At 38.7% G+C, this 23,542-nt stretch overlaps 2 protein-coding genes across 10 annotated transcripts in view; one reads left to right on the forward strand and one right to left on the reverse strand.

Moving 5' to 3' along the window:
- Positions 1 to 9,664, reverse strand: part of tbc1d22a (TBC1 domain family, member 22a) — a 124,890-nt gene extending 115,226 nt beyond the window's left edge. For 3 of the 6 annotated variants that reach the window (XM_044185330.1, XM_044185328.1, XM_044185329.1), the window contains exons 1-4: positions 9,417 to 9,664; positions 8,892 to 8,948; positions 6,076 to 6,259; positions 5,390 to 5,639 (exon numbers count right to left, since the gene is read on the reverse strand). In XM_044185330.1, the coding sequence (XP_044041265.1) occupies positions 5,390 to 5,639; positions 6,076 to 6,259; positions 8,892 to 8,948; positions 9,417 to 9,478 (553 nt within the window). In that variant the 5' untranslated portion in view covers positions 9,479 to 9,664. The remainder of the gene's footprint in view (positions 1 to 5,389; positions 5,640 to 6,075; positions 6,260 to 8,891; positions 8,949 to 9,416) is intronic. The other 3 variants (XM_044185325.1, XM_044185327.1, XM_044185326.1) reach the window with 3 other exon arrangements.
- Positions 9,665 to 13,874: 4,210 nt separating this feature from the next.
- cerk (ceramide kinase) overlaps positions 13,875 to 23,542 on the forward strand; it is a 41,391-nt gene continuing 31,723 nt past the window's right edge. Inside the window, exon 1 of one of the 4 annotated variants that reach the window (XM_044185324.1) lies at positions 13,875 to 14,145. In XM_044185324.1, the coding sequence (XP_044041259.1) occupies positions 13,977 to 14,145 (169 nt within the window). In that variant the 5' untranslated portion in view covers positions 13,875 to 13,976. The remainder of the gene's footprint in view (positions 14,146 to 23,542) is intronic. The other 3 variants (XM_044185323.1, XM_044185322.1, XM_044185321.1) reach the window with 3 other exon arrangements.

Here is a 23,542-nt window from a genome sequence, read left to right on the forward strand (position 1 = left end):
AGGGCCACATGTTCCCCCAGATGTGCTTAAAAAAAGAAAAAAAAGACAGAACGCAGAACGAAACAGTGGCACCACACAGACAAGTTATGAACAAGCTGGTGAGGTCATGACTTCAATGTGAAGAGGGATGCTCCTTTTGTCACACTGAACACGACGCAAAAGTTCATAAAGCTTCCTGTGAACAGTACTGCCAACATTTCTCAAACCACAACACATCTACTGCGTGTAGAGTCACACAAACACTCCACAGCAATTAAGATAACTGGCCTGCTGCCTATTTTAATATCCTTTTTGGTTTTTACAAGAACAAATAAAAAGCTACAAATCTGTTCTCAACTGCTTTATTTGCACTTACAAAAATTAAAAAAGATTATTAAAGCCGGCGGAAGCTTCATTGTAGTGGAACCTTTCGTGTGATTTTAACAATAAGCCCTTTTTATAGTCTATTTAATAACTTTTAACTTTTAAAAGGGCTATAAAAGAAAAGGCCAAGTTAGTGGAAGTTAGTAATGTTCACTTGTCAGTCACAGTATACTGCAATAATTATTACAAAAAAGGAAGGAAAAAATACATACATGAAAGTACACACTAGCTTCTCTGTGTGAGTGTGTCCCTTGCTTTTTAAGATGCTGGGTAGCAGGATGGACAGTGAGTATGAGTATATAATATATAAGTATATGGAGATAGTCTGGGCCTCACTAATTAAAGCCATGCTGTGTGCCATTATCTAATTAGACTGGGATAAGTGCATTCACGCTATTCCTTGCTGTCATCTAACCTGCAGCACGCTGTGCTGTCCTCCTCACGTAGTTGACTATTTACATCACCTGTTTGCCCTCGCTCTTCTTCTTCCTCTACTCTGCCCACAATAAACAGCCACGTACTCTCTGCTGTCACTACCGCCCCCTTGTGGACTGATCATAGTGCTGCTATATGGAGCCCGGCTGCCTCTAGTGCCACCTTTAACATTCCTGTGGTAATTTCGGACAGGTCCTTAGTGCGAAACAGACACAACCGACACAGCGACAATAATAACTTAATAAAGATCCGGGCCAGAACCCGACCTCCAGTCTCAACATCAAATCTGAACCAGCACAGACTTTTTAAGATGGCTCTCCTGAATGTAAGATCCCTCTCTAACAAAACGTTTATTTTAAATGACTTTATCTCTTCCACTGAGTTAGACTTTATGTTTTTAACTGAATCCTGGCTACATCCTGGTGATCACAGTCAGCTGGCTGAATTGTGGCCTCCCGATTATGACTGCTTTAGTTGCCCTAGGGTCTGTGGTCGAGGTGGGGGCCTTGTTACTGTCTATAGGAAGCATTTTAAGTGTGACCTCATAGCTTGCAATGATTTTTCCTCCTTTGAAGTGCTCATGTTTAAACTTGGTGGCCCCCTCCCAGTCATATTTGCTATTATATATCGCCCCCCTAAACCAGCTGGCTCCTTCTTGTTGGAACTCCCTGAGTTTTTATCCAGTCTTGTGTTAAATTATGATAGAATTGTTCTTTGTGGTGACTTTAATATTCACGTTGATGACTCCTCTAATGCCCTTGCTGCTGATTTTTAAATATCACTAACTCTTTCAACTTACAACAACATGTGTCTGGCCAAACTCATTCCCGTGGCCACACCTTAGACCTAGTCTTTACTTTGGGCCTGAAAACCCCATCTGTGGAAACCAGGGACATGTTTGTATCTGATCACCTATGCATTGTTTTCAATTGTGAATTAGAGGCTGCCAGTTCTGTCTTATCCCGCTCTAAGTACAGTACGCGTCCTTAATGAGCATAGTGCCTTAAAATTCTGTACACGGTTCAATCCTCCGGGCAGTGTGTTTCCGATTCCTCCAACACCAACGATTTGGTTGATTATTTTAACTACCAGTGTTCTTCAACCTTAGATCTCATAGCTCCTCTTAAAAATAGACAAAACTCAAAGACTAGAAAACAGCCATGGTTAAATGACAGTATTCAAAGCTGTAAAAAGAATTGCAGAAGAGCAGAACGCAGATGGAAGAAATCACGTCTCCAGGTCCACTTTGTGGCCATGAAAGAGTTATTACGCCTTTATAATAGGATGGTGAAGGATGCAAGAACATGCCATTTCTCTGCACTTATCTCTGCCCATCAGCACAACCCCAGATTCCTGTTTAAGACTGTGGATCAGTTAGTTAACCCTGCCTCTCCTTGTGCCCCTGCTGAGTGTGATGCTGATTGTGAAAAGTTTCTTTTGCACTTTGCTGGAATGGTGGAGTTAATAAGATCTGTTATTACCCCCAATCCTGCCTTTTTAGATGTGGATCACCCGCTCAGGGATTCTTTGAGCAATTTTTCTGCTGTTACTCTGCCCGAACTCGCAGACATCATGTCTCTTATGAGAGTATCCTCCAGCCCTCTGGACAAAATCCCAACTAGGTTTCTATTGGAAGTTATGGATTGTATTGCGCCCCTTTTACAAATTATTTTTAACAGCTCGCTGTCTACTGGCTGCGTCCCTGATTTCTTTAAAACAGCTTGTGTCCAGCCAGTCTTAAAAAAAACCTGGGCTTGATCCCACCCTCCTGGATAACTACCGCCCAATATCCAAATTGCCTTTTATTTCGAAGATTCTCGAAAAACTTGTATCTAAGCAGCTCCTTGCTGCTGTGGAAAACAATAATACCTTTGAAAAGTTCCAATCTGGCTTTCGTCAACACCACAGCACTGAGACAGCCCTTCTCAAAGTCACTAATGACCTTTTAATGAATGCAGACGCAGGCATGTGTTCAATTCTTGTGCTGTTGGACATAAGTGCTGCCTTTGATACAATTGATCATGGCATTCTTTTAGACAGACTGAGGCACTGGGTGGGCATATCTGGAACTGCACTAGACTGGTTCGCATCTTACCTGTCCAATAGGAAATTCTGTGTTAGCATTAATAACTTCAAGTCATCCTTTTCCCATATCAAGTATGGTGTGCCTCAAGGTTCAATTCTGGGACCAATATTGTTCTCCTTATACATGCTTCCCTTGGGTGATGTAATCCGCAGACATGGTATTTCTTTTCATTGTTATGCGGATGACACACAGTTGTACCGCCCTGTCAAGCCCACTGACCTTAGTATGCTGAGTTCTCTGCAGGACTGCCTGTCTGACATAAAAAATTGGATGTCGATAAATTTTCTTCAGCTCAACTCAAATAAAACTGAAATCCTTGTTATTGGGCCCCAACACATCACTAAACAAATACTGCCATCCACTGGTAACCTGTCACAACATATCAAGCCTGTTGCACGAAATCTTGGTGTCCTGTTTGATAGCAATTTTTGAGCAACATATCACTAAGCTTGTCCAATCATGCTTCTATCACCTCAGAAACATTGCAAAAATACGATCTATTTTAAATCTTAGTGATGCAGAAACTGTTGTGCATGCTTTTATCTCCTCACGCCTTGATTATTGTAACAGCCTGTTTACTTGTCTTAATCAAAAAGCTCTGACACGACTGCAGACTGTACAAAACTCAGCTGCTAGGCTGTTAACCAGGACCAAGAAGTATGACCACATAACACCTGTTTTAGCCTCTTTACACTGGCTCCCTGTTGGTTTTAGGATTGATTTTAAGATCTTGTTGATTACCTTTAAGGCTCTTCATGGCCTGGCCCCATATTATATTTTAGACCTTGTAATCCCTTATGAACCTTCACGTAGTTTGAGATCTTCGGGCAGGGGTCTCCTGTCCAGGAGTCCAGGATGAAAACTAAGGGGGACAGAGCTTTTGCTATCAGGGCCCCGAGGCTCTGGAACAACTTGCCCGAAGAAATTAGATTGTCTGAGTCAGTGTCTTCGTTTAAATCTCGTCTCAAAACACATTTTTATCTGAAAGCATATCCTGATTTTACGTGAACTGGCTGTTTATTTTACTGTTTATTTTATTGCTTTTCTGTATTTCATGTGTTTTATTTCTTTATATTTCATCATTCACTGTGTTATTTTATTTTTCTTGTTGTGAAGCACTTTGTTTTGATAAGTGCTCTATAAATAAAGTTGTTTTTTTTTTTTTTTTTATCTTGCACACACAGGAAGAGAAGAGAAAAAGACCAAGAAATAGAGGAAAATCAAATCCACAATAAAACGAGACACAGCAAACCAGCAGTCAGCCTTACTGTAACTGTGCATGTCAACTTGTTTGCCCACCTGCCAAGTACAGCGTGTTAAGGTTGGTATATAAGCTTCAGTGTTTTTGCAATATGCTCACTAGAAGTGCAAAAGGTGTCGTCTTGTATATCCCTGTACATGACGTAGCAGTGCATGCAAGCCTGTGCATTGTCTTCTCTGAGGAGATAAGGGGAATCGCCTGAAGGCAAAGGGCTTCTTATGTTATCTGTATCTAAACACAGCAACAGACAGAATAGCAGACCACCGGGCAGACAGGCAGGGTTAAAACAAGGTGCTCAGGGGAAACAGACCCACACTGAAGTGGAGTAAGAGGCAAGGTGTCACTTTCTACTGTCATCTGATGTTTATATATAAAGAGTAGAGGAAAGTAAGTGAAGAGGAAGGGCCAGAAACAGATGCCTCAGGGATTACTATGAAAATCTCTTCAATACAGCGTATTCCTTCTCTTGCTTTGTTTTAATCTGACTGTGAGAGAGAGGACTAGGGTAGTCTGACATAACTACCCCCCAATATTCAAAAACAACTTTCACAAGGAACACTTCCTACTATCTTTTAACAAAAATCTGAGAGTGATGAAGGCTTACGTCTTTGCATGTTCTGAAACTGTGTCAATGCTGAGCCCTGTGCTCACTGTCTAAACCACAAGCAAGTCCAATCAAAGCACAACACTGGCAGTCTATCAGTAACACTGCTCTACAGAGAGATAACATCTGCCAAATATTTTCTCCTCATTTCTCTGCATGTTTGGATGCTGGGAGGTTCTGTTGAAACTTGATACTATTTGAATGTGGTGACACAAAGCAGCTGTGAGACCACAGTTAATAAAACACACACACAAAAAATGATGCAGACAAAGAACACTGTAAGTTGTTCACTTGTTGTGAATAAGTTGATTACTAAAATCCTTATATCCTTGATATGTTAATGTATTCTATTCCATTCATGGCATAGCATTAAAAGTTAATATGGTGACATTTCCTATGCTTTTCAACCCTAAATTATACAGGATACATTGGCCGAACACCTGGTTTATAGTTCTCAGGTAAAACTTACAGGCAGGTATGGGGCAATTGTTGAGAACCGTCTTCCAGTTATAGAGGGGTTTCAGTGTGTCTTTTTAAAATATTCCATGACACCGGTGGACTAAAAGTAAGAGCAGTCTAGCTTTTAGTATGCAGGTGAGCAAGAAAACTTTGTGGACACCGAGCAGTGGTGTTCACTAACCTTTAGGTGACCCAATTGGAGCTTCGCTGTGGGACTTCACTAGGCGGCCATCAGTGTAAGAGCTGCTCTGTGAGGCAAACGACACCTCTGGGCTGGTGATCTCTCCTTCCCCCACCCTGTCCTCCTCATCTTCCTCGTCGTCCTCCTCGTCCTCTGCCACCTCCTCCTGCGTGTCCTCTTCTCTCTGTTCCAGCTCTGTTGTGTCATCCAGCCTCTGTCTCTCCTGCTGCTTGCTGTGATTCTCGATCACCTGTTCAGTCGACAGAAAAACAAGTCGTGTCACCGTTGTCTGAAGGTGTATCAAATCCTTTGGTAGTCACCTATCTTAAAAGCGACAAAGTACGTCTTACACACAACACAGTACTTTTAGTCACCTAAATTTCATTTTAAACCTTCCAAAAGCCCTTTACTGACATTTTTATAAGAACAATGTGATCTTTAGCAACTGTTTATGATTATACTGTCAGGAAAACATGCTTTTCTCTATGCAGTTGAAAATGTAGTGGAACAGGAGGCTGTTTGAAAGGTGCTAACATACATGAAAATGATTTTTAATGGACTGACAAGACTCCACAATGAACTATGTCGTTAGTGTTGAGCACCTGTCCTTTGACCAAGCCTCTGTGGCAGAAAAAACATGCATCAGGCTTAATTGTTTGCATCTGCCACTGCATCTGGTTTTTCACCTTATTGGCTGTCTCCATGACCACCTCGATATTAAGGTTCTGTGCAGCCATGGCCAGCAACTCGTCGTCATCATCGCCAACATCCCAGGCATCACTCGTGATGCTCTCAAACTCCTGGAAGGTGGTAGCCTTCTTGGGCTTGCCTGGTGTGGCCGGAGGAGGCTTGTTGCCTGCTTTAATCAGGCTGGAGGACAAAGACGGGGCCATGACAACAGAGAAGATAAGGGAAAGAGATTAAGATTAAAGAAATTGAGAGAAAAGGTAAGAGAGAGTGGGGGTGGGGTGTAGGAAAGGTAAAAAAACACAAGAGGCGAACAGGCAGGAAAGGAAAGAAAAGGAGAGGGAGATAAAGTAAATAACCACAGCGAAGATAAGGGAAAAAAGGACAGAGATGAGAAGTGAATCATTTTGAAACTGAAAGGTGGGCAAAGAAATAAAAGAACAACTTAACAATTAAAAAATTAACATTTGGCCTAAACAAAGTCAGTAAAATATCCATATTTTACACACTGACATTGGATTTTGAAAGAATTACTGTTAATAACACAGAATGATCACAATCAAACACACAGGTGTGTGAGTCACCACCTCTACACACACAGACTCTTAATCTTAAACACTTGAATCAAAAGCAGGTCTCTAACACCAAATAAGACTGAATCTGGCCATGTTCAAAAGACAAAATTTTACTGAGGTGCTGTCTTTGTTCTGCAAGGACACTATTTAATTCAGTGGGAACAAGAAATGCAATGGAAAAAGAGAATTCAATTAAACTCAACCTTTCCCGTTTTGGGGGGTGCTCTGATTTCTTACAAAGACTAGGATTACCATAATAAAGAGAGAGACTTGTCCATATTAGCTTCCATCAAAAATTAGAAGAAAAGAGAGTGTCTGAACATATACCCTGACAAAAAACAAGAAAATTAAATGTAACCCTCTGTGGAAATCTACATGATTAAACATCAGTCAGAAGAAATAAAAGGATTATTACAGAATAATAGGCTGTTTGTATCTGTGTGTGTGTGTGTGTGTGTGTGTGTAAAATGAGATAGGTAGAGTCTGAAAAGTCAAAAAAGTTAATTATTATGGTTCATAAAAAATGTTTTTTACAATTTATATTTCAAGATACTATAGTTTCTTTGATATTTTTTAGCTGTAAATAAAATATTTACTGTATAATCCAGTCTTTTTCTTATTAATTAATAAATTCAATCAAACATTCATTCACTCACATATTTTCACTCACCCCAGAACTGTGTAGGTACCCTGTAGTCCTGAAATAATGACATATTTTCCAACTTCCATTTGAATTCTTAGATCATGTAACATAATCCATTTGTACTGGACATGATTACAGGCTTTACAAATAAGTTTAAGTAAACTAAAAGTGTGCCTTATTTCCTTTAAGCTGTTCACCCAGCCATCTAACAACTACATTTTTGGTAGGTTCATTTCCACTGACACTGCAGAACAGGATGGGCGATAGGGGCCATAGAGTGCAGACAAAAGGTTACCAGAATTATACTGCAAGACCCAATATATGCAATTTCATTTAAGCATGTTGCAATTATGGCCACATCCCAGTCCATGATGTCACAGCTGATGTCTGGTGTCAGCTGTCAAAACAAACCCTTCCACATTCCTGATTGGGATGTGGCTAAAAGTATGTAAACATGTTTACAGTATCAATCCATGCCACAGCAGTTTTCTATCTTCTGTGAGGGGCTGGTTAGCCACCTTTTAAGATTTTTGTGTTGTGTGTTGTTGTTTGAATGTCTTCTGCCAAATAATCACTCTCTAATAGCACTCATGCAGGGTCCAACAACAATGCTTTTTGCCACTAGCCTGGTTGGGCAAGTGGGTCAAGAATCTACTGGCCTGAACTAAATTGGCCCTGTTTGAAATATAATTTGTGTGCCTGAACGCTGTCCTGTATGGCGACTACAATGCCAGTGTGTGTGTGTTTACGCCGGTGAAATGGAAGGAAATAAAGTTGGGTTTTTTAATCAACTTTTTTCCCCACTTTATTGAATACAAAAGTTCACACAGACATCTTTAGAACATGATATTTGTTAATTACAATACAACTGAAATGACAGTCACAAGCAGAGCAGAGCGAAGTAGCTGAGAGTAGAGCAAACGTCGCTCACGAAGCAATGTCTGGAAAATTACTTAAATTAAACTTTTGTTTTGTTTTGTGAGCACTGGCCCGATCTGGCTGATTGTATGTAACCAACGTAACTTTTTACTAAGGGGGGGGACCCTGTCATGAACTGAGATGGAATAAAACTATAAGAACTCTAAACTAGTGAATTAAGTCCTGACTTCTGTTTATGTCCTCTGATTTTTACCAAGGGACTAAAAGTCTAATAAAGGTCTTGTGTGATCATCTATAAGGTTGGTACTGCCGGTCATCAAGGCAATATTAACTTTGCAAATAGAAAAACATTCACCTCCCATTTGAAGAGGAAGAGAAGGAGAACACTTTGATCTAATACACACCAGATAAACCTGGTTGTTTGTCAAAACATAATTTGATTAATGAAAACTGATGGGATCTTCCATGATTAGAGGAGATATTTTCATCCACTGTTTCATGCAGAATAAATACCCCATAACAGCAAGATATTTGGGAGCAAATATAGAGGAGGGCCAAAAAAGTCAACTTCAGCTATGGTTTCATGTAGTTTGGCAACTGAAGCAAACGGTTAAAATCAGCACGGAAACTTAAATAAGCAAAAGAGCAACACTTGCCCAAACTCCTCAAACAAGATCAAAAGGCATTTACCTACAATGACGAAGTACATTTTACTTACTTTGCATGAAGGAGCGGGTCGAAAGGTGGATGTTGTGCGCCATACACATGCTGAATGCTGAGGAAGTGAAGAAGAGAGAATGTAAATTAATGAGCTAATTCGTAATTGGCTGTCAAGCTAGCCATGCTTCTTATTACCCAAAACAATATCAGCTAGCGCTATAATACTGCGACTAAGTGTGATTAGAATGACTTTCATTTGCTGTGAGACCAGAGCTACCCTATAATATAAAATTGTTACTGTATAATTAGGAACAACTCTGTGACTGCGGTGTGGGTAAATTGCTCAACTGTTAGCCGCTGTTAGCAACATAGCTCTTAGCCAGCCAACAGCAGAAAGCTGTGTCTGCGAGACTAATTTACCACAGACGTTAGTGCGTTACAAGTGGTGAAACTTGTAAACTTTGTGCAATACCGCAGGACCGTCAGTGAAAGTGAAAGTTGCGACTGAAGCTCAACAGTGCAGCGTCAATTGAGTAAGGCTAGCTAGACTAAGCTAGCCAACAGAAGGGAACACGTCACTCACCTGCCAGGAACCTTCGCTGCGTTTCTTTTCCAGAACTGTTTTTTATTTCCGTCAGTCGACATTTTCCCTCTATGGTCCAACCAGTCTTAAACACAAACACGCGAACGCTGTCGTTATCTGTAAAACGTGAAATTTGTGTTTATTTACACCAGGTCCCCTCCTCCAAAACTCAAAAAGCTGCCATGTTGATAGTGCCTAATCGGCAAGCAAACGCTGCTGTGATTGGCTGGACTGACACTTCCTTGATGCGAGCCAATCACAAGTGAGATCCGCTGTTAGGTGGCACGAGAAGCTGTGACGTCATGGTCCACTGTCTTTGCCATGTTGACAGAAACTGCAAGCTGTGTGTCAACCAAAAGAGAGCATCAGGACCGGAGGCAAGGAGGGAAGATGCTTACCATTACCATTTCCATAGTAGTTTATAGGTACAGTATAAGATGATGTATTTATAGTTTAGTAAGGTTTACTATTGTTTATGTACTGAAGTATTCATACATCTTATTCAGACACAAGTTTTAAAAGATGGGGTGTTTATAAAATATAAAATAATGTATATTGATATTGATTGATGTAATGATTGTTACTGACTGCAAGTTTTCATTGCTATGTCACTAACCAAAAAGCATCAGCAAGCCACTTCACCAATTCACACTCCCTGGCAGTATGAGGACATGGGTCATGAACTAGATCTTCATATAAATATGAATATGTACAGTTATACCATAATGAAATTTACATGATTCCACCTAGAATTTTTATAAAATAATAATAATGTAATGGTAGTGGTAATATTAATATGAATAAAGTAATAATAATAGGAATGATAGTGATAGGAATAATAATGATAATAATAGTAATAAAACTAATAATAACAAGTAGCACAGAGTTTATTAACAAACATTTTATTACATACATATTTATACTGCGCATGTGTGTGTTTGCTCCTTCTCCTTGTGTGCAGTTATGATGTGAAAACCAGTGTTGGACTATGGAAGTGGACAACCCTATTATCTAGACACTAGGCATGGGCCTGAGAATATTGACAAAGCTTGTTAAAATACTGAAACATTGAAACAGATTTTTTGGAAAATCTGACACATTGTAAACATCTTTTAAAACATGGGCACATCTTTTTAAAGCACTGATCACTCATCACAGTGGTAAATGAAAACACTCATCACAGAAAACTCTACTGTGATTGGCGCATTGCGGCTTGTGGAATGTGGGACTTGTAGTTTTTGAACCGAGGACCAATACACGATACACCAGCACCACCCACACCACCCATACCACCCACACCACACCATGTAAACAAGATTACTGAACAATATTTATAACAATATCTTTAGTAAAATAGATGTAAAATAGAACAAGGGGAACGTGTTGCTCTTGGGAGGAGGCTGGCTAGAAGGAGCACATATTGGCACAATGGCACTGGCATCCTGGCTCTGACTAAATCAGATGCACTATTCACAACCTGGATGAGTAACTAGTATAAATTAGTGTATTAGTATAATATTATAACATTAAATAATATAGTATAATGTTGACATAATAGTACACTGTTAGTATAAAATTCATATATTAATTGTATATTGTTAGTATATAAATTAAAATTGTATACTACAATATTAATTCCAGTTGGAGAATACAGAAGTTTAAGAAACACACAACCAACATTTAGAATTTTTGTAGGTTTAGTTTCTTCATTAAATCCTTGTGCAAGACAAATGGTCTACAATGGTGGTTAGTCTGTAATTTGTTATTGGTATTGAGGATCTTGAGGAGGAGGATGTGCCCTGGTGCATCTCTCTCGCGCTTGTTTTTGAATAATGGGCTGCTCAAGCGGCCCACAGAGCGATCGGTGCTCCCAATGGCCAGTCCGACTATGTTTTGAACGATTAGCAGCGGGGGGAAAACAGTAGGTTGTAATCTTTACTCACACACTGTGCTTGTAAATTATTTTTCTGGTTCGCACATATCTATTTTCAGGGGCAAATGCAAGTGAAATACTGGCACAGTAGAGCCTTGCAAGGTCATATTAATTGGGACTTACATAAGCCTTGTATTTGTTATGCCACTATTTGCCTGCCGCTGCAATACAGTATTGTATCTTTCCACCCACTCACCATTAACCTACAGTGGATAGTGAAGTTAGAGTATCCTTTTCCAAAAGTAATAGTTTTTAATTAAAAACCAAGCCTATGATACAAGTCTTTTTATATATATATATATATATATATATATATATATATTATATATATATATATATATATATATATATATATATATATATATATTTACAGTTTAAAGAAATCCTCTGGCCTGCACATGAGCAAAATACACAAACTGTTATTGACCTTTGGAGGTGTGAACATGAAAATGCACCATTAATAATTCAATATTAGAAGCAGAAGGTTTACTATGGAAGCATATAGGGCCCTATATTAAAATGATGATGTAAACTTGTAAATGAAAATGTAATTCCACAATAGCATTATAATTTTCCACATATGTGTTATTTGAGTAAAACTGAAAATTCAAATGCAATAATCCATGCATTTTCATTTCCACATACTCCTATTGGCGACCATATTAAAATGAAAATGGAAAAGCTGTTTGACGTCCTCACTGAAGACCCGCCTTGACGAGAGGACTGACAGATTTCATTTTCATTTTGACATCAAAAGAGCATGGTGACATGTAACTGTAAATGCAATAGACTGGGGGCGCTGTTTCACTTATTGCATTTGAATATAATCCACTGTAAAATCTTCGAAAATGAAATGTCGAATGCCGTTTTCATTTTCACATTGTTAGAAAATTGCATTTTCATTTTAACTGTGACTTAAATGATGCTTGTACAAATAGAAATTTAGGCTGCATTGATTATATTATATTATATATATATATTTATAAACACACACACACACACACATATATATTTCAAATTTGAATTAACATTTGAAAATTGTCCACTGTACAGTGGGGTACAACTTTGAAAATTAAATGTCAAACAGCTTTTCCATTTTAATTTTAATATGGTCATAGAACACCCATACGAGTATGTGGAAATGAAAATGTTAATTGGATTATTGCTTTTTTTCATTTTTACTCAAACAACACATATGTGGAAAATTATAATGCTATTGTGGAATTACATTTTCATTTCCAAGTTTACATCATCATTTTAATATACTCCCCTACACGCTTCCATAGTTTACTTTGACAATACCTCCTCTAATTCCCTTCTTATGAACTGTCTGACTCTGTCAGTCACACACAGAAATAAAACAAAGACACATAATGGAGGTGGAGAGTCAGTATAAACTATCTTTATTGTTACATAAATAATAAAATAATAAATACATAAATAATACATACAAATATATTTATTACTATTCCTATTCTATTTAAACTCTTTTCGATGCACAAACTGAAGGAACTGGCGGGATTACATTTCACTGTGATTGTACCTTAAATGATTACATGTGACAAATAAACTTTATTGATTGATTGACATTATTTGCATCATCTTAAAATCAGCCCATTTCCCACTCAGCTAAAAGCAGAGGGAAGGGTGTTGTGGAGGGCAAACCCACTTTTGCCTCATCACTGTCTGAAGGTTATGAAAGGTTAAGGTAATTATTATTATTCAACAGTATGGAAGCACCTAACTGCTCTGAGTCATGAATTAGTGAGTTTATGTGTTTACCCAACGTGCTGATGCAGTGTTTGACTGAAACAGACAGGACGAAAGGCAAGAGCTCTCACTCTGTCACTGTTTCCCGGTACTGCAAACCTCATTTATGCTCTCAGGGTATTGGTGGAAAAGTGGTAAAAGTTGCCAGACTTCTGCAGATAGGTTCTGTTAAAAACATTTAAGATTTAGTTATTTTATTTTTTAAATAAAATTACACATAAACCAAAGTCATGGCTAATAACACAATTAAAAATGTTACTCTTTTTACAATTAGTTTTTAGTTTGTTAAGGGTTCCCAAACAGAATACAGGCCATATGATGTCAGCTTTAAAAAACAGAAATTAAAGCTCTGGGTGAAGTAGCATCACCCTAACACATCTGTAGCATCAACACATCTGTAGCATCACCCTAACACATCTGTGAATTTTGTCTAGAGAAGTATTACAAATACTTAAGGTCTTAATGAAAATGGCATTATTGGTTGAATTTTTAATTTACTAATATGTTTCGACACCACTTAAGTTTTAAGGTTTTTAAGGTTTTAACATGATTTTGATAGGACGATACGATTGGTTCCTTTCCTTGAACTCTCAAAAATGGGTTAGAAATAAAAAAATGTCATTTTCATTCGTTTTTCATTTTAAGGCCTTTCCTGCCAGCATGCCAGGACAGCACAGAATGGAAAGTAGGCCAGTTTCATTTTTAACCATCGAGTGAATAATCTTCCTTCTACACGATCTTTGTTTTAAGTCCCCTCTCCCGGTTCACTGACTCAACACACTTCAGACGCTCGACGCGTTTTGTCATGCGGGCCGTAACAAAGTTGAGATGAGAATCACCGGATGACAGCGTAACTAATGACACGTCTGGGCGATATTATGGAAAAACAACCCAGATTACTATCTTCGAAGCTTTTTCAGGAGCACAGACAGGTAGAAGTTGTTCTAAATCGCAGTGTTTTGGCGTGGAAGGAAATTGAGAAGAGCAGAAAACGAAGCTCTGGCATCAGCAGCATTTCTGAGACAGGTAAGTCTGAGATGCAGAAGTGAGTGAGTTTGATGGCTTTGTCACAATTCCACGCAAAACAGCTTTTGTTTAATGTCTTAAAAAGTATATGCCAAACAGACCAACTAATCCTGATAAAATAGATGAATAAATATTTGAATAAAAAAGAAACAATCACAAAATGTCAAAACATCAAAGGAATATATTCCTTAACCAATGTAGTTCAGTTGTATTTAAGCCTGTATTTTCCTCCAGTAAATGTAACCATTGTCACCCATTCAAAAAAAAAAGTCTGACGCAGCTGTCTTCCCACTCTGCACTCCTTATCAGGATCATGCACATGTTGAGGGAGCAACAGTCAGGTCATGTAGCTACTGTAGTTGGGGTCTGTACACTGACAAGATAAGGTCACACTGGTGGGTTTTCAGTCAAAAATAATTAGGAGCCTCCCTTTCTTACAAGCAAACACAAGTAGGGGTTGACTCTTATTTAATATGTCCCACAGGAATGAGTTCATTCATTTTTTCTTTTTTTTTTCATGAACTCATTCATGAAAAAGGGGGGTTTCTGCCCCAGTTTGCTTCGTGAAAATATCCAAAATGTCAGCCTTTTAGGATCTAACCAAAACAGTGTTGTTTTCAGCTTGGTCACTGTAGGTTTTGAGTTTATCCAGGAGAGTTTGATAAGGCAAAAGGAGGCAGAATTTTCTCAAAACATACAGTATGGGGTATGAAATTAGTTAGCTGTTACTTTAATATTAACCACCTTCCAGGCTTAACTGTTGCCTAGCTAACTGATCAAATTAACGTTAAGCTAGCTTGCTAATGCCCATTTAGAGTGTAAGAGGAATATGGAATATGCTTGACACATTTGTGGTGATGTATAGACTGTATAGAAAAGTACTTAAAAGTACTTTTGTACTTAAAGTACAAAAATAACAATATAATTTAGATTACAAAACATGCTAATAAAGTTAGACAAAATGACTGTTGCTTCGGTTAGCATAATCTGATATTTCCCGCTCATTCTAAACTGCATGAATACAGCTAACTCTGAAGTACATATTTATCATGTATGATATATAAATAAAACTACTTCATACGTACATTTACAAAGGACTGTAAAAGTAATAATACATCACTTGCTAATTTAAGGCAGTTATGCTCCAGCTTGTGACTCTATTTACATAGGTGATCGCAACCAATTTACACTTATCTTAAGTTTTAACTATCTTAACATTTGTTAAGTTTTAATGGTGCAACCCAGATTTAGTAAATCACTGGTCTGAAACTAGCTAGTAGTTAGTTAGTTAGTTAGTTAGTTAGTTAGAACTTTACACGCACACTTAACTAGTGATGTGTTTATGAAGAGTTGGTGCAGCCCAGTCCAGGGTCACAGTAAAGTGGAATCCCAGCATGCACTGGATTAATGGTCTGTAACTTAAATTCTCCTTACTATAACCGTGGTTGTCAACAAGTGTTCCAAATTTTGGCCCTTTGCATCAGACAACTTCCACTTAATCCAGACGTCCTTATAACCTCCTGAGGCTAATGTTTGTTCGACTAGATGAGTTCTCTGGTCTGCAATTACTGTACCCTATCTAGTGGAGTGATTACAGCTGGCACTGCACACTTCAGTTTAAACCTGGCCACTGACCTTCCTCAAAGTGGTATCAAGCGCCCTATAATAACCTGCCATAAAGACTTTCATTTATTGAGTCAATGTTCAACACGGCTACATCAAAATCAACCCCACCCCACCCCACCCCCCCCCCAGTGATCATTGTGACAAGAGCAGGTCAGTTTACCCTGGAGTTAAGAATCAAACAAGGAGACTTTGCCAGTAATAAGTATCAAGTAAGTTGAACATCAAACACCACTGTTAAACAAAAGGAATAGAGTCATAGTCTTTCTAAGAAAGAAATGACTTTAAGTGCTTAAACAAGCTAAAGTGGCTAATTATATTTATCTTTTTATACATGCAGTCTTGAGTGGAGTGTGGTTATCATTATTAGTCTAGTTAATCAGTGACTATAGAAAAGACTGTGGTGGTGGTGGTGACTGGAATTTTCCCTAACGTCTTTGCACCTACCCACACAAAACATGTTCTATTTCCACGTTTTTTCCATGTTGTTGACTTACATCATGGGCTGCACAAGTGTTCCACACTTCCCTCTTCCCTATGCAGTTATTTCTCTGTGTGTTTACCTTAGATATGAAACTGAAAAATTTAACAGCTGTCTAAGACTAATGTGAAATGTCCTTGAGATATTTGTTCTGGAGTTGGCAGGGTTGTTGGGTGTTTCAAGACACCAGCCCCTTACCTGCATGGTCACAGGTTCAGTGTCCACAACAGAAGAAATAATGCAATTGAATAAGTAAGTCAAGAGTATTTTTCTTTGACTTACAACATATTTTTCTAATTTAATTCATTGAAATTGAAAAAATAAAAAATGTGACAAAACAAGCTGGGATATCAGGAGAAATATAATAGATAGAAGGTGACATGTTAGTTGGTGCAAATTTAACATTTTCTATCAACATTTAGAAGTTAAGAAAAATCTGTGAATCTGCTACAGCACTGAGAAGACAGAAAAAGTTAATCCCAGCTGATAGCAGAAAATCATGCTGCGTGACTCAAATTTGTCAAGTCTTCTTCAGCTCATATTTTCCATTTTTTGCCCAATCTATTTTCCCTAACATCAAGTTGACACACAAGTGCCATAAATGCCAAGAGGAATTCTTATGAGCAGTAAACATCATTCTGGTCTTGATACTTTCGTTTAGACAATATTAGTTGATGTTACTGCTTGACATTTAAGTGGATTTGGTTGAATCAGAGAATCCATCAGTCAGATGTGCTGAGTAGAGAAGAGGACAGGGTATCCTAGCCAGGATTGTTATTTGTTTACACACAGATTTGCTCTCACAGACACACAAACAAAATCCAATCACTGAGATGCCGTGGCCCCTGAGCCTAGAGCAAATCTTATGTCCACATAATGCCTGAGTCACTCCTCTGATACAATGCATGATCCCATCTTGGAGGAAAATCTAGAATAAATCATAGCATATGCTTTAGAGAGCGTATCCCCTTTCCTCCAAATCACTATGCTTAGCGAGTGGTACTTCCTCAGGCCCTCTAAGCCTGGATATCTCTCTTGGCCAGGAGGGGTTTAGATATTTGCTTTCCCATATGGCAGAGCTGGATACAGATCCAGTGCATTACAGTCAGGGATTCACTTATAGCGGTACTGAAAGTATTGGAAATCAAGCTGAAATAGGATATTAGCATCACTGAATTTCCTCTGTAATAAATCAGATAGCAAAATCCACATGTAACAAGTAAAGAAGCAAAACAAAGCTACATGATTTTGTGCATCAGTCACTCGTAGAACGACAGCCAGTCTCAAAGGTTTTGAGAAAAAGATGCTAGCAGCTCTGTGAGACTGTACTCTGTGAGACTTTAAGCTAAATGCTAACATCAGCACGCTTACATGCTCACAGTGACAATGCTAACATACTGATGTTTAGCTGGTATAATATTTACCGCCATCACCATTGTAGTTTAGCGTGTTAAAATGCTAGTATTTGCTAATTAGCACTAAACACAAAGTACAATTCATCCTTCGGGAGACATGAATGAATGTTTTTTTAAAATTTGATGGAATTCTATCCAATAAGTGTCGAAAGCTTTCACTCAAAACTACAAATGTTGAGGACAACCAAAGTCCCTGGGATTCATCGTCTGGGGACCATGAATGTCTGTACAAAATATTGGGCCTATCCATCAAGAAGATGTTGAGAGATTTCACTGGAAAGGTGAACATTTTGACCTTTTGACAGCACTAATTGAAAAGTAAGGAGATCAACAAAGTCATTAGGCTTCGTCCTCTGGGCACCATGAATATCTGTACCAAATTTCATGGCAATCCAGCCAATAGTTTTTGAGACATTTGACTAAAAAACAAAAACATTCACCTCATAGTGGCACTGGAGGAAAAGTCAGGGCATCACCAAAGTCATTAGGCTTCATCCTCTGGGGACCATGAATGTCTGTGCAAAATTCATTGCAGTTTATCTAATATTGGACCAAAGTGGTGGACAAACGGGCCGACATTGCCACCCCTAGAGCCATGCTGCCAGTGTGGCTAAAAATCCGAAAGCAGCACATGAAAATGGAGATCCAGAGCATTTTATGTTACAGAAAATCAGGTTACAAAAAAGTAAGTTTGCATTTTATTTTGAAGACACTGACTTGTATTGACTACTACTTTTGGCAAAGCTAGTGAATTAGCAGTACCATTGCCTGCCCCTCTAGTGACTGTTCTCCTGTTATACCTTCCACCTTTGCTGTCCTTTCCTCTCCATCTGTTTGCTAAGCATTGGCTTAACAAACCCATTGTGCCTGGGAGAAATCCACATGTCTTGTTTGACAGCTCACTGCCATGTGTACCCAGGCAGATCTGTGCTTTGTAATCTAAAGCTGGTGCTCAATGCACAGCCCTGTCTGTACATTGAGAGACGGCTGCAGAGGGAGGGAGAGAGATACAGAGAAATAAACACTGCCAGAAAACGACAGCTGGAGATTGGGTAAACTGTGGTTTATACTGCATTACTGGCAGCAATACAGACACTTTCATTACATTGATTGTATTTATTTACCTGCGGCTTGGGTCAACAGGAGTAAAGAGCAGGACCTCTAAAGCTAATTACACAATCAATCAATGACCTGGATGATGACATGTTGGTGAGGTCGAGTGTCAAAGAAGTGCACAACTATCCTCTCCATGGTAGAACATCCACCTTGTTTGATAATAACTATTTATTATATTTCTGGATCTATTGCGGTACAACACTTACATGGATCCCTCTGCAACTAATATCCAGCATGGGACCAAAAATGCTTAAATATTAGGTTGCATCACCCAATAACATAAACAGCTTTATCGGTTTCACACCCTCAGTTCAATCTTATCCCTTCTCTCTTGCACCTGTATTGCATGTCACCTGGAATGCAATGTGTAAAAGAAAAACACGAATGGCATAAAAACAACATAAATAGTGTGGGAACGCCTAAGAACGCAAGCATTTCCTTAAGCTTGCACTGGCTTGTCCTCTAACACGCTGTCAGTGCCAAACCACAGTAACAATAAAGGGATTACATACTGATCCACTGTGTAAGGGGAGGGGTGCAGAGAACAACTGCAGAATATGAATATGATGACAGCTTTTTGTTGTCAGAGAACTAAAAGAAGGTGAGGGTAGGTGCTGTGCTGTAAAGATATCATATACACAAGCACACACAAACACAAAATCTCTTGCACACATACATGAATGCATAGGATATACTGAGCTAAGATCAAATTCTGTAAGCTCATCTCCAAATCTGCCATACACTTCCTCATTTTACATCTGGGCTGGTGAGAGATTGTCTGGGGTAGGGTCTCTTCAACACCCATGTGCAAAACATCTAGGGTCTGACGAGGATTTCACAAACGTCATGTTGATGTGAAGCACTCTGTATAGGAAACCAGTACTTTCAGTGGAATCCTGTCACTGTATACTTAAACAAACCGCTACACCAGTCAGTGCTCACTGGCATAGGCAGGCTCTCCCAAATCCTACACCTGGATGATACAGTCATGGACTGAACCGAGACTACAGGTTGCTCATGCCTGCATTATCATGTATAGCACTTAGTTGGAATGACTATACAGATTACATGTAGTACTTACGAAGTGTATTGCTTTATATCAGTGGTTTCCAACATGGGAGTATGGTCCTTACCAAGGAGTCCCAAGATAAATCTGAGGGGTCACAAGTTGACTAACATACCAGGAGAGCAGAACATTACTTTGAATTACTGGATAGTTTTACCTATAGGCCTCTGAGAGGGAATAATCACAGTTTTGGTTAAACTGGTCACAGCCTGTAACCATATGCAACCTGTGACAAGCCTCATTTTAAAGAGTCACAAGTCAAAAAGGGTGTGAACTACTGGTGTATACAATAATGTGCAATACAAATGCAGATTGTGAGAAAAAATTCTACAAACTGGCCCTGGCCCTTTATCAGATTACAACAGCGCATCGCAGGTGTTAATCCATCTCATGTGGTTAGGATGGAAACCAATAGCACCCTGGGCCCTGAGGACTTGGATGTCTCTGGTTCAGTAGAGAAAGGCACTAACAATGCCAGAGTTAGGGATTACATTCACACTCGGACAAAGCAACGCAGTGCCATTGCCAGAATATGAGGTCCATGCCCTGTCTCGCACATTGATAGAGTTACACGTGCCAGGGTTAGGGAATCATTCTCTGTGTTGCTCCTTGTCCTCATTCCACGTGATTCTCTGTAAACCTGGCCTTATTTCCATGGCAGTCAACTCGAACCTGGGAAACAGAAGCCTGAACTGCTTGTTTACAATTTGTACACCGAAATGCACATAATACAACTTTTGGACAGTTATGTTAATTTCTCAGTGACAAACATTAGAACCAATTGGATCTCAATCCAGAGGTACATAGATTGTAATGTTAAAGGAATCGTTTGACATTTTGGGAAATACGCTTATTCGCTTTCTCGAAACGGGGAAAAAGCTAACCTGGTTGTGTCCAAAACTAACAAACAAAGCTCAATAATTAAGACGTTCTATCTTATTTGTCTAATCCGTGTGAAATCTGAAGTGTAAAAACGACAGTTTGTGGTTTTATGTGCTTTTATGTGCGGGACTATTTCTTGGCTGGATGAAGTGACTACCTAGTAGGATTTTGTTGTTTTGGACAGGACCAGGCTAGCTGTTTCTCCCTGTTTCCAGGCTCTATGCTAAGCTACGATAACCAGCTGCTCACTGTAGCTACATGTTTAGCATAGAGATGTAAGAGTGGTAACGATCTTAAGTTAACTAAGTAACTCTCGATCTTAAGTAACTCTCGGCAAAAAAGCAAATAAGTGTATTTCCCAAAATGTTGAACTATTCCTTTAAAGTGATGTACTTAACTGTATCTGCCCCACCATTATCTGTAGATAACCAGCTTGTATGTAAACTAATCCTCATGTTAAATTCAAGTGGATATCGATAGTTAATGTGATAATTATTGGGCCTAAGCAGTAATAACTACGTTGTTTTGGGCATGCCTCACAGGTTTAAATCTCACGTCAAATTGAATCATATCCATCTTGTACGTCAGGAGATAAAGTTTGGAAAAAAATGTTATTTCATGACTCATAGTTAAAACTCTATGGCTTTATATGAAAACACTGATATCAATATCACCTGGCAGTCTCAAGTGTTTACAATGGACTCTGCCGGGAACCATGAGTCAGTAAATCAAATGCAAAGCGTCACACTCCAGGTGACAGTAATGTAATTACTTTTGCCTTGAATATTGTTGAAGCGACAGTATTAATGTTTGTTTTTAATTTTTGTGCTATTTATCTAGGTTGCCTTCCTCGTGACTGATTACTTGTGGTTTGTCTCTTGGAGATGTTAGGGCTTGTCCTCTTAAACTTAATTGTCACATCCAAGTCTTTTATTGGGAGTCACTGATAGCTGAAGCAGCAGTAATGTCGAGTACTGGCTTGGTTGCCACAAATTTAGAATTTTTAAAGTGATGAAAAACCAGTAAATGATAAAATAAAATTAAAAAAATCATATATGCCACTCATTCTAAAATGGTTGCAGAAAATGGAAGCTAGATACAGACTATTACCCTAAGTGACACTAGCCTCATTTTATCAGTGTTCTTAGGTATCACCTTAGCTTTGCAGCAACAAAACAAACATTTGAATGCTTTCTTCAAAGTGCACAGCAAGTTCCAGACATTAGAAAATAAACCCTTTTCCCTCCAGTTCCTGAAAAGCTGACTTTTTTTTCACTGAGCCCTGTGGTATGAATAGGCAGCACACACTGGCTGACTGCCAGTGCTAAAAAAAAAAATTTCAAGCACAAAGAAAAGTGTGTCAGAGCAGAGCAGAGAGGATCTGCCTTGTATGGCCGAGGGCTTAGCATGTAGCTTAGGGACTGCACTGAGCTAAAAAGTAGGGAATCTGTGTGTGGGTATGTGTGGGATTATTGTATACTTGTGTGTGCATATCTGAGCATGTGTGTGTTTATGCCTCTGTGAGTGTGTGTGGCAGGGTTATTGGAGCAGTGATAGAAGGTGGGAATGTCAGCTCTTGTTTCCAGTTCCTTCCCTAACACAGTACACTGGGACTGTTGGCTTTGTGCTTGTTTCTAGGGTTATTTTGACCAAGTTGTTCAAAGGACAGGCCTGACGTGGCTAGAGAGAGAAATACACCGCCTGTATACTGGCTCAATGATGAATGTTGCCTTTTTGCCTTTGACAGAAGTAGATTTGCCTACCAGCCCAACATAGAGAAAATATTTCATGCATTTTTCATTTTTTTAGATTTCACTGTAAACCAGGGAGCTTAAGATAACAAACATGTAGATGTGTAAGATAAGAGATAAGATATTCTAATATATTCCACGTGTTTTGGCACAACTTTGGTACAAGTTTGGTGCTTAGATATGAAACAAACAGCAAAGGCACAATTTCATGTTGAATTACCTCAAATCTAATACAGTTTTTTGAAATCCTGAGTTCATTCCGACTATACCTGTCACTATCAACATGCATGATAATCTGCTTTTGCTTATCTGTGTATGCTTGCATGAAATGATTTTTGACATGTTAGACTATCCACCTTAATACACCGTGTCTATTTTGTCAGCACATCTTATCAGTGAAAAGTCAAACTGTCAGTATGACATGTTGCTCAGCAGAAACAACAGTACAAGTAGATTAGAGTCTCAGCTATCTCACATGTGTTAGGTGTGCTTAAATCAACAGCTCAAACAATAAACTTCCTCAATGATCTGTTTGTGTACGATACTCCCTTAAGACTCACTGTAAATGTCCACGGGTATTAGCCTATTAACCTAAATCGCGTTGTCAGTAATGAACCATTATAGGCCTTTTTCACAGAAGACATTTTGACAGGAAAATGGAAATATAGGAAAAGCACAGGTGTAAATAACAAAGTTAATGATGGCTGATTTCCATTTAGCTGCTCCAGTTTCAGGATACTGGTGTGTGTGTGTGTGTGTGTGTGTGTGTGTGTGTGTGTATATATATATATATATATATATATATATATATATATATATATATATATATATATATATATATATATATATATATATATATAATATACACACCTCTGGGTTTCCTCTGGGTTTTCTCTGGGTTTTCTGGCTTCTTTCTTCAGTCCAAAGACATGCCGGTCAGGTGATTGGAACACTCTGAATATTAATTGTATGTACTGATACATAGGCTGAACAGGATAAGTAGTTCAGAAAATGGATGGAATGTATAAGTCACAATAACTTTCAATAATCCATTATATATTTT

Source organism: Siniperca chuatsi, linkage group LG23, assembly GCF_020085105.1.
Source record: "Siniperca chuatsi isolate FFG_IHB_CAS linkage group LG23, ASM2008510v1, whole genome shotgun sequence".
NCBI classification, from domain to species: domain Eukaryota; kingdom Metazoa; phylum Chordata; class Actinopteri; order Centrarchiformes; family Sinipercidae; genus Siniperca; species Siniperca chuatsi.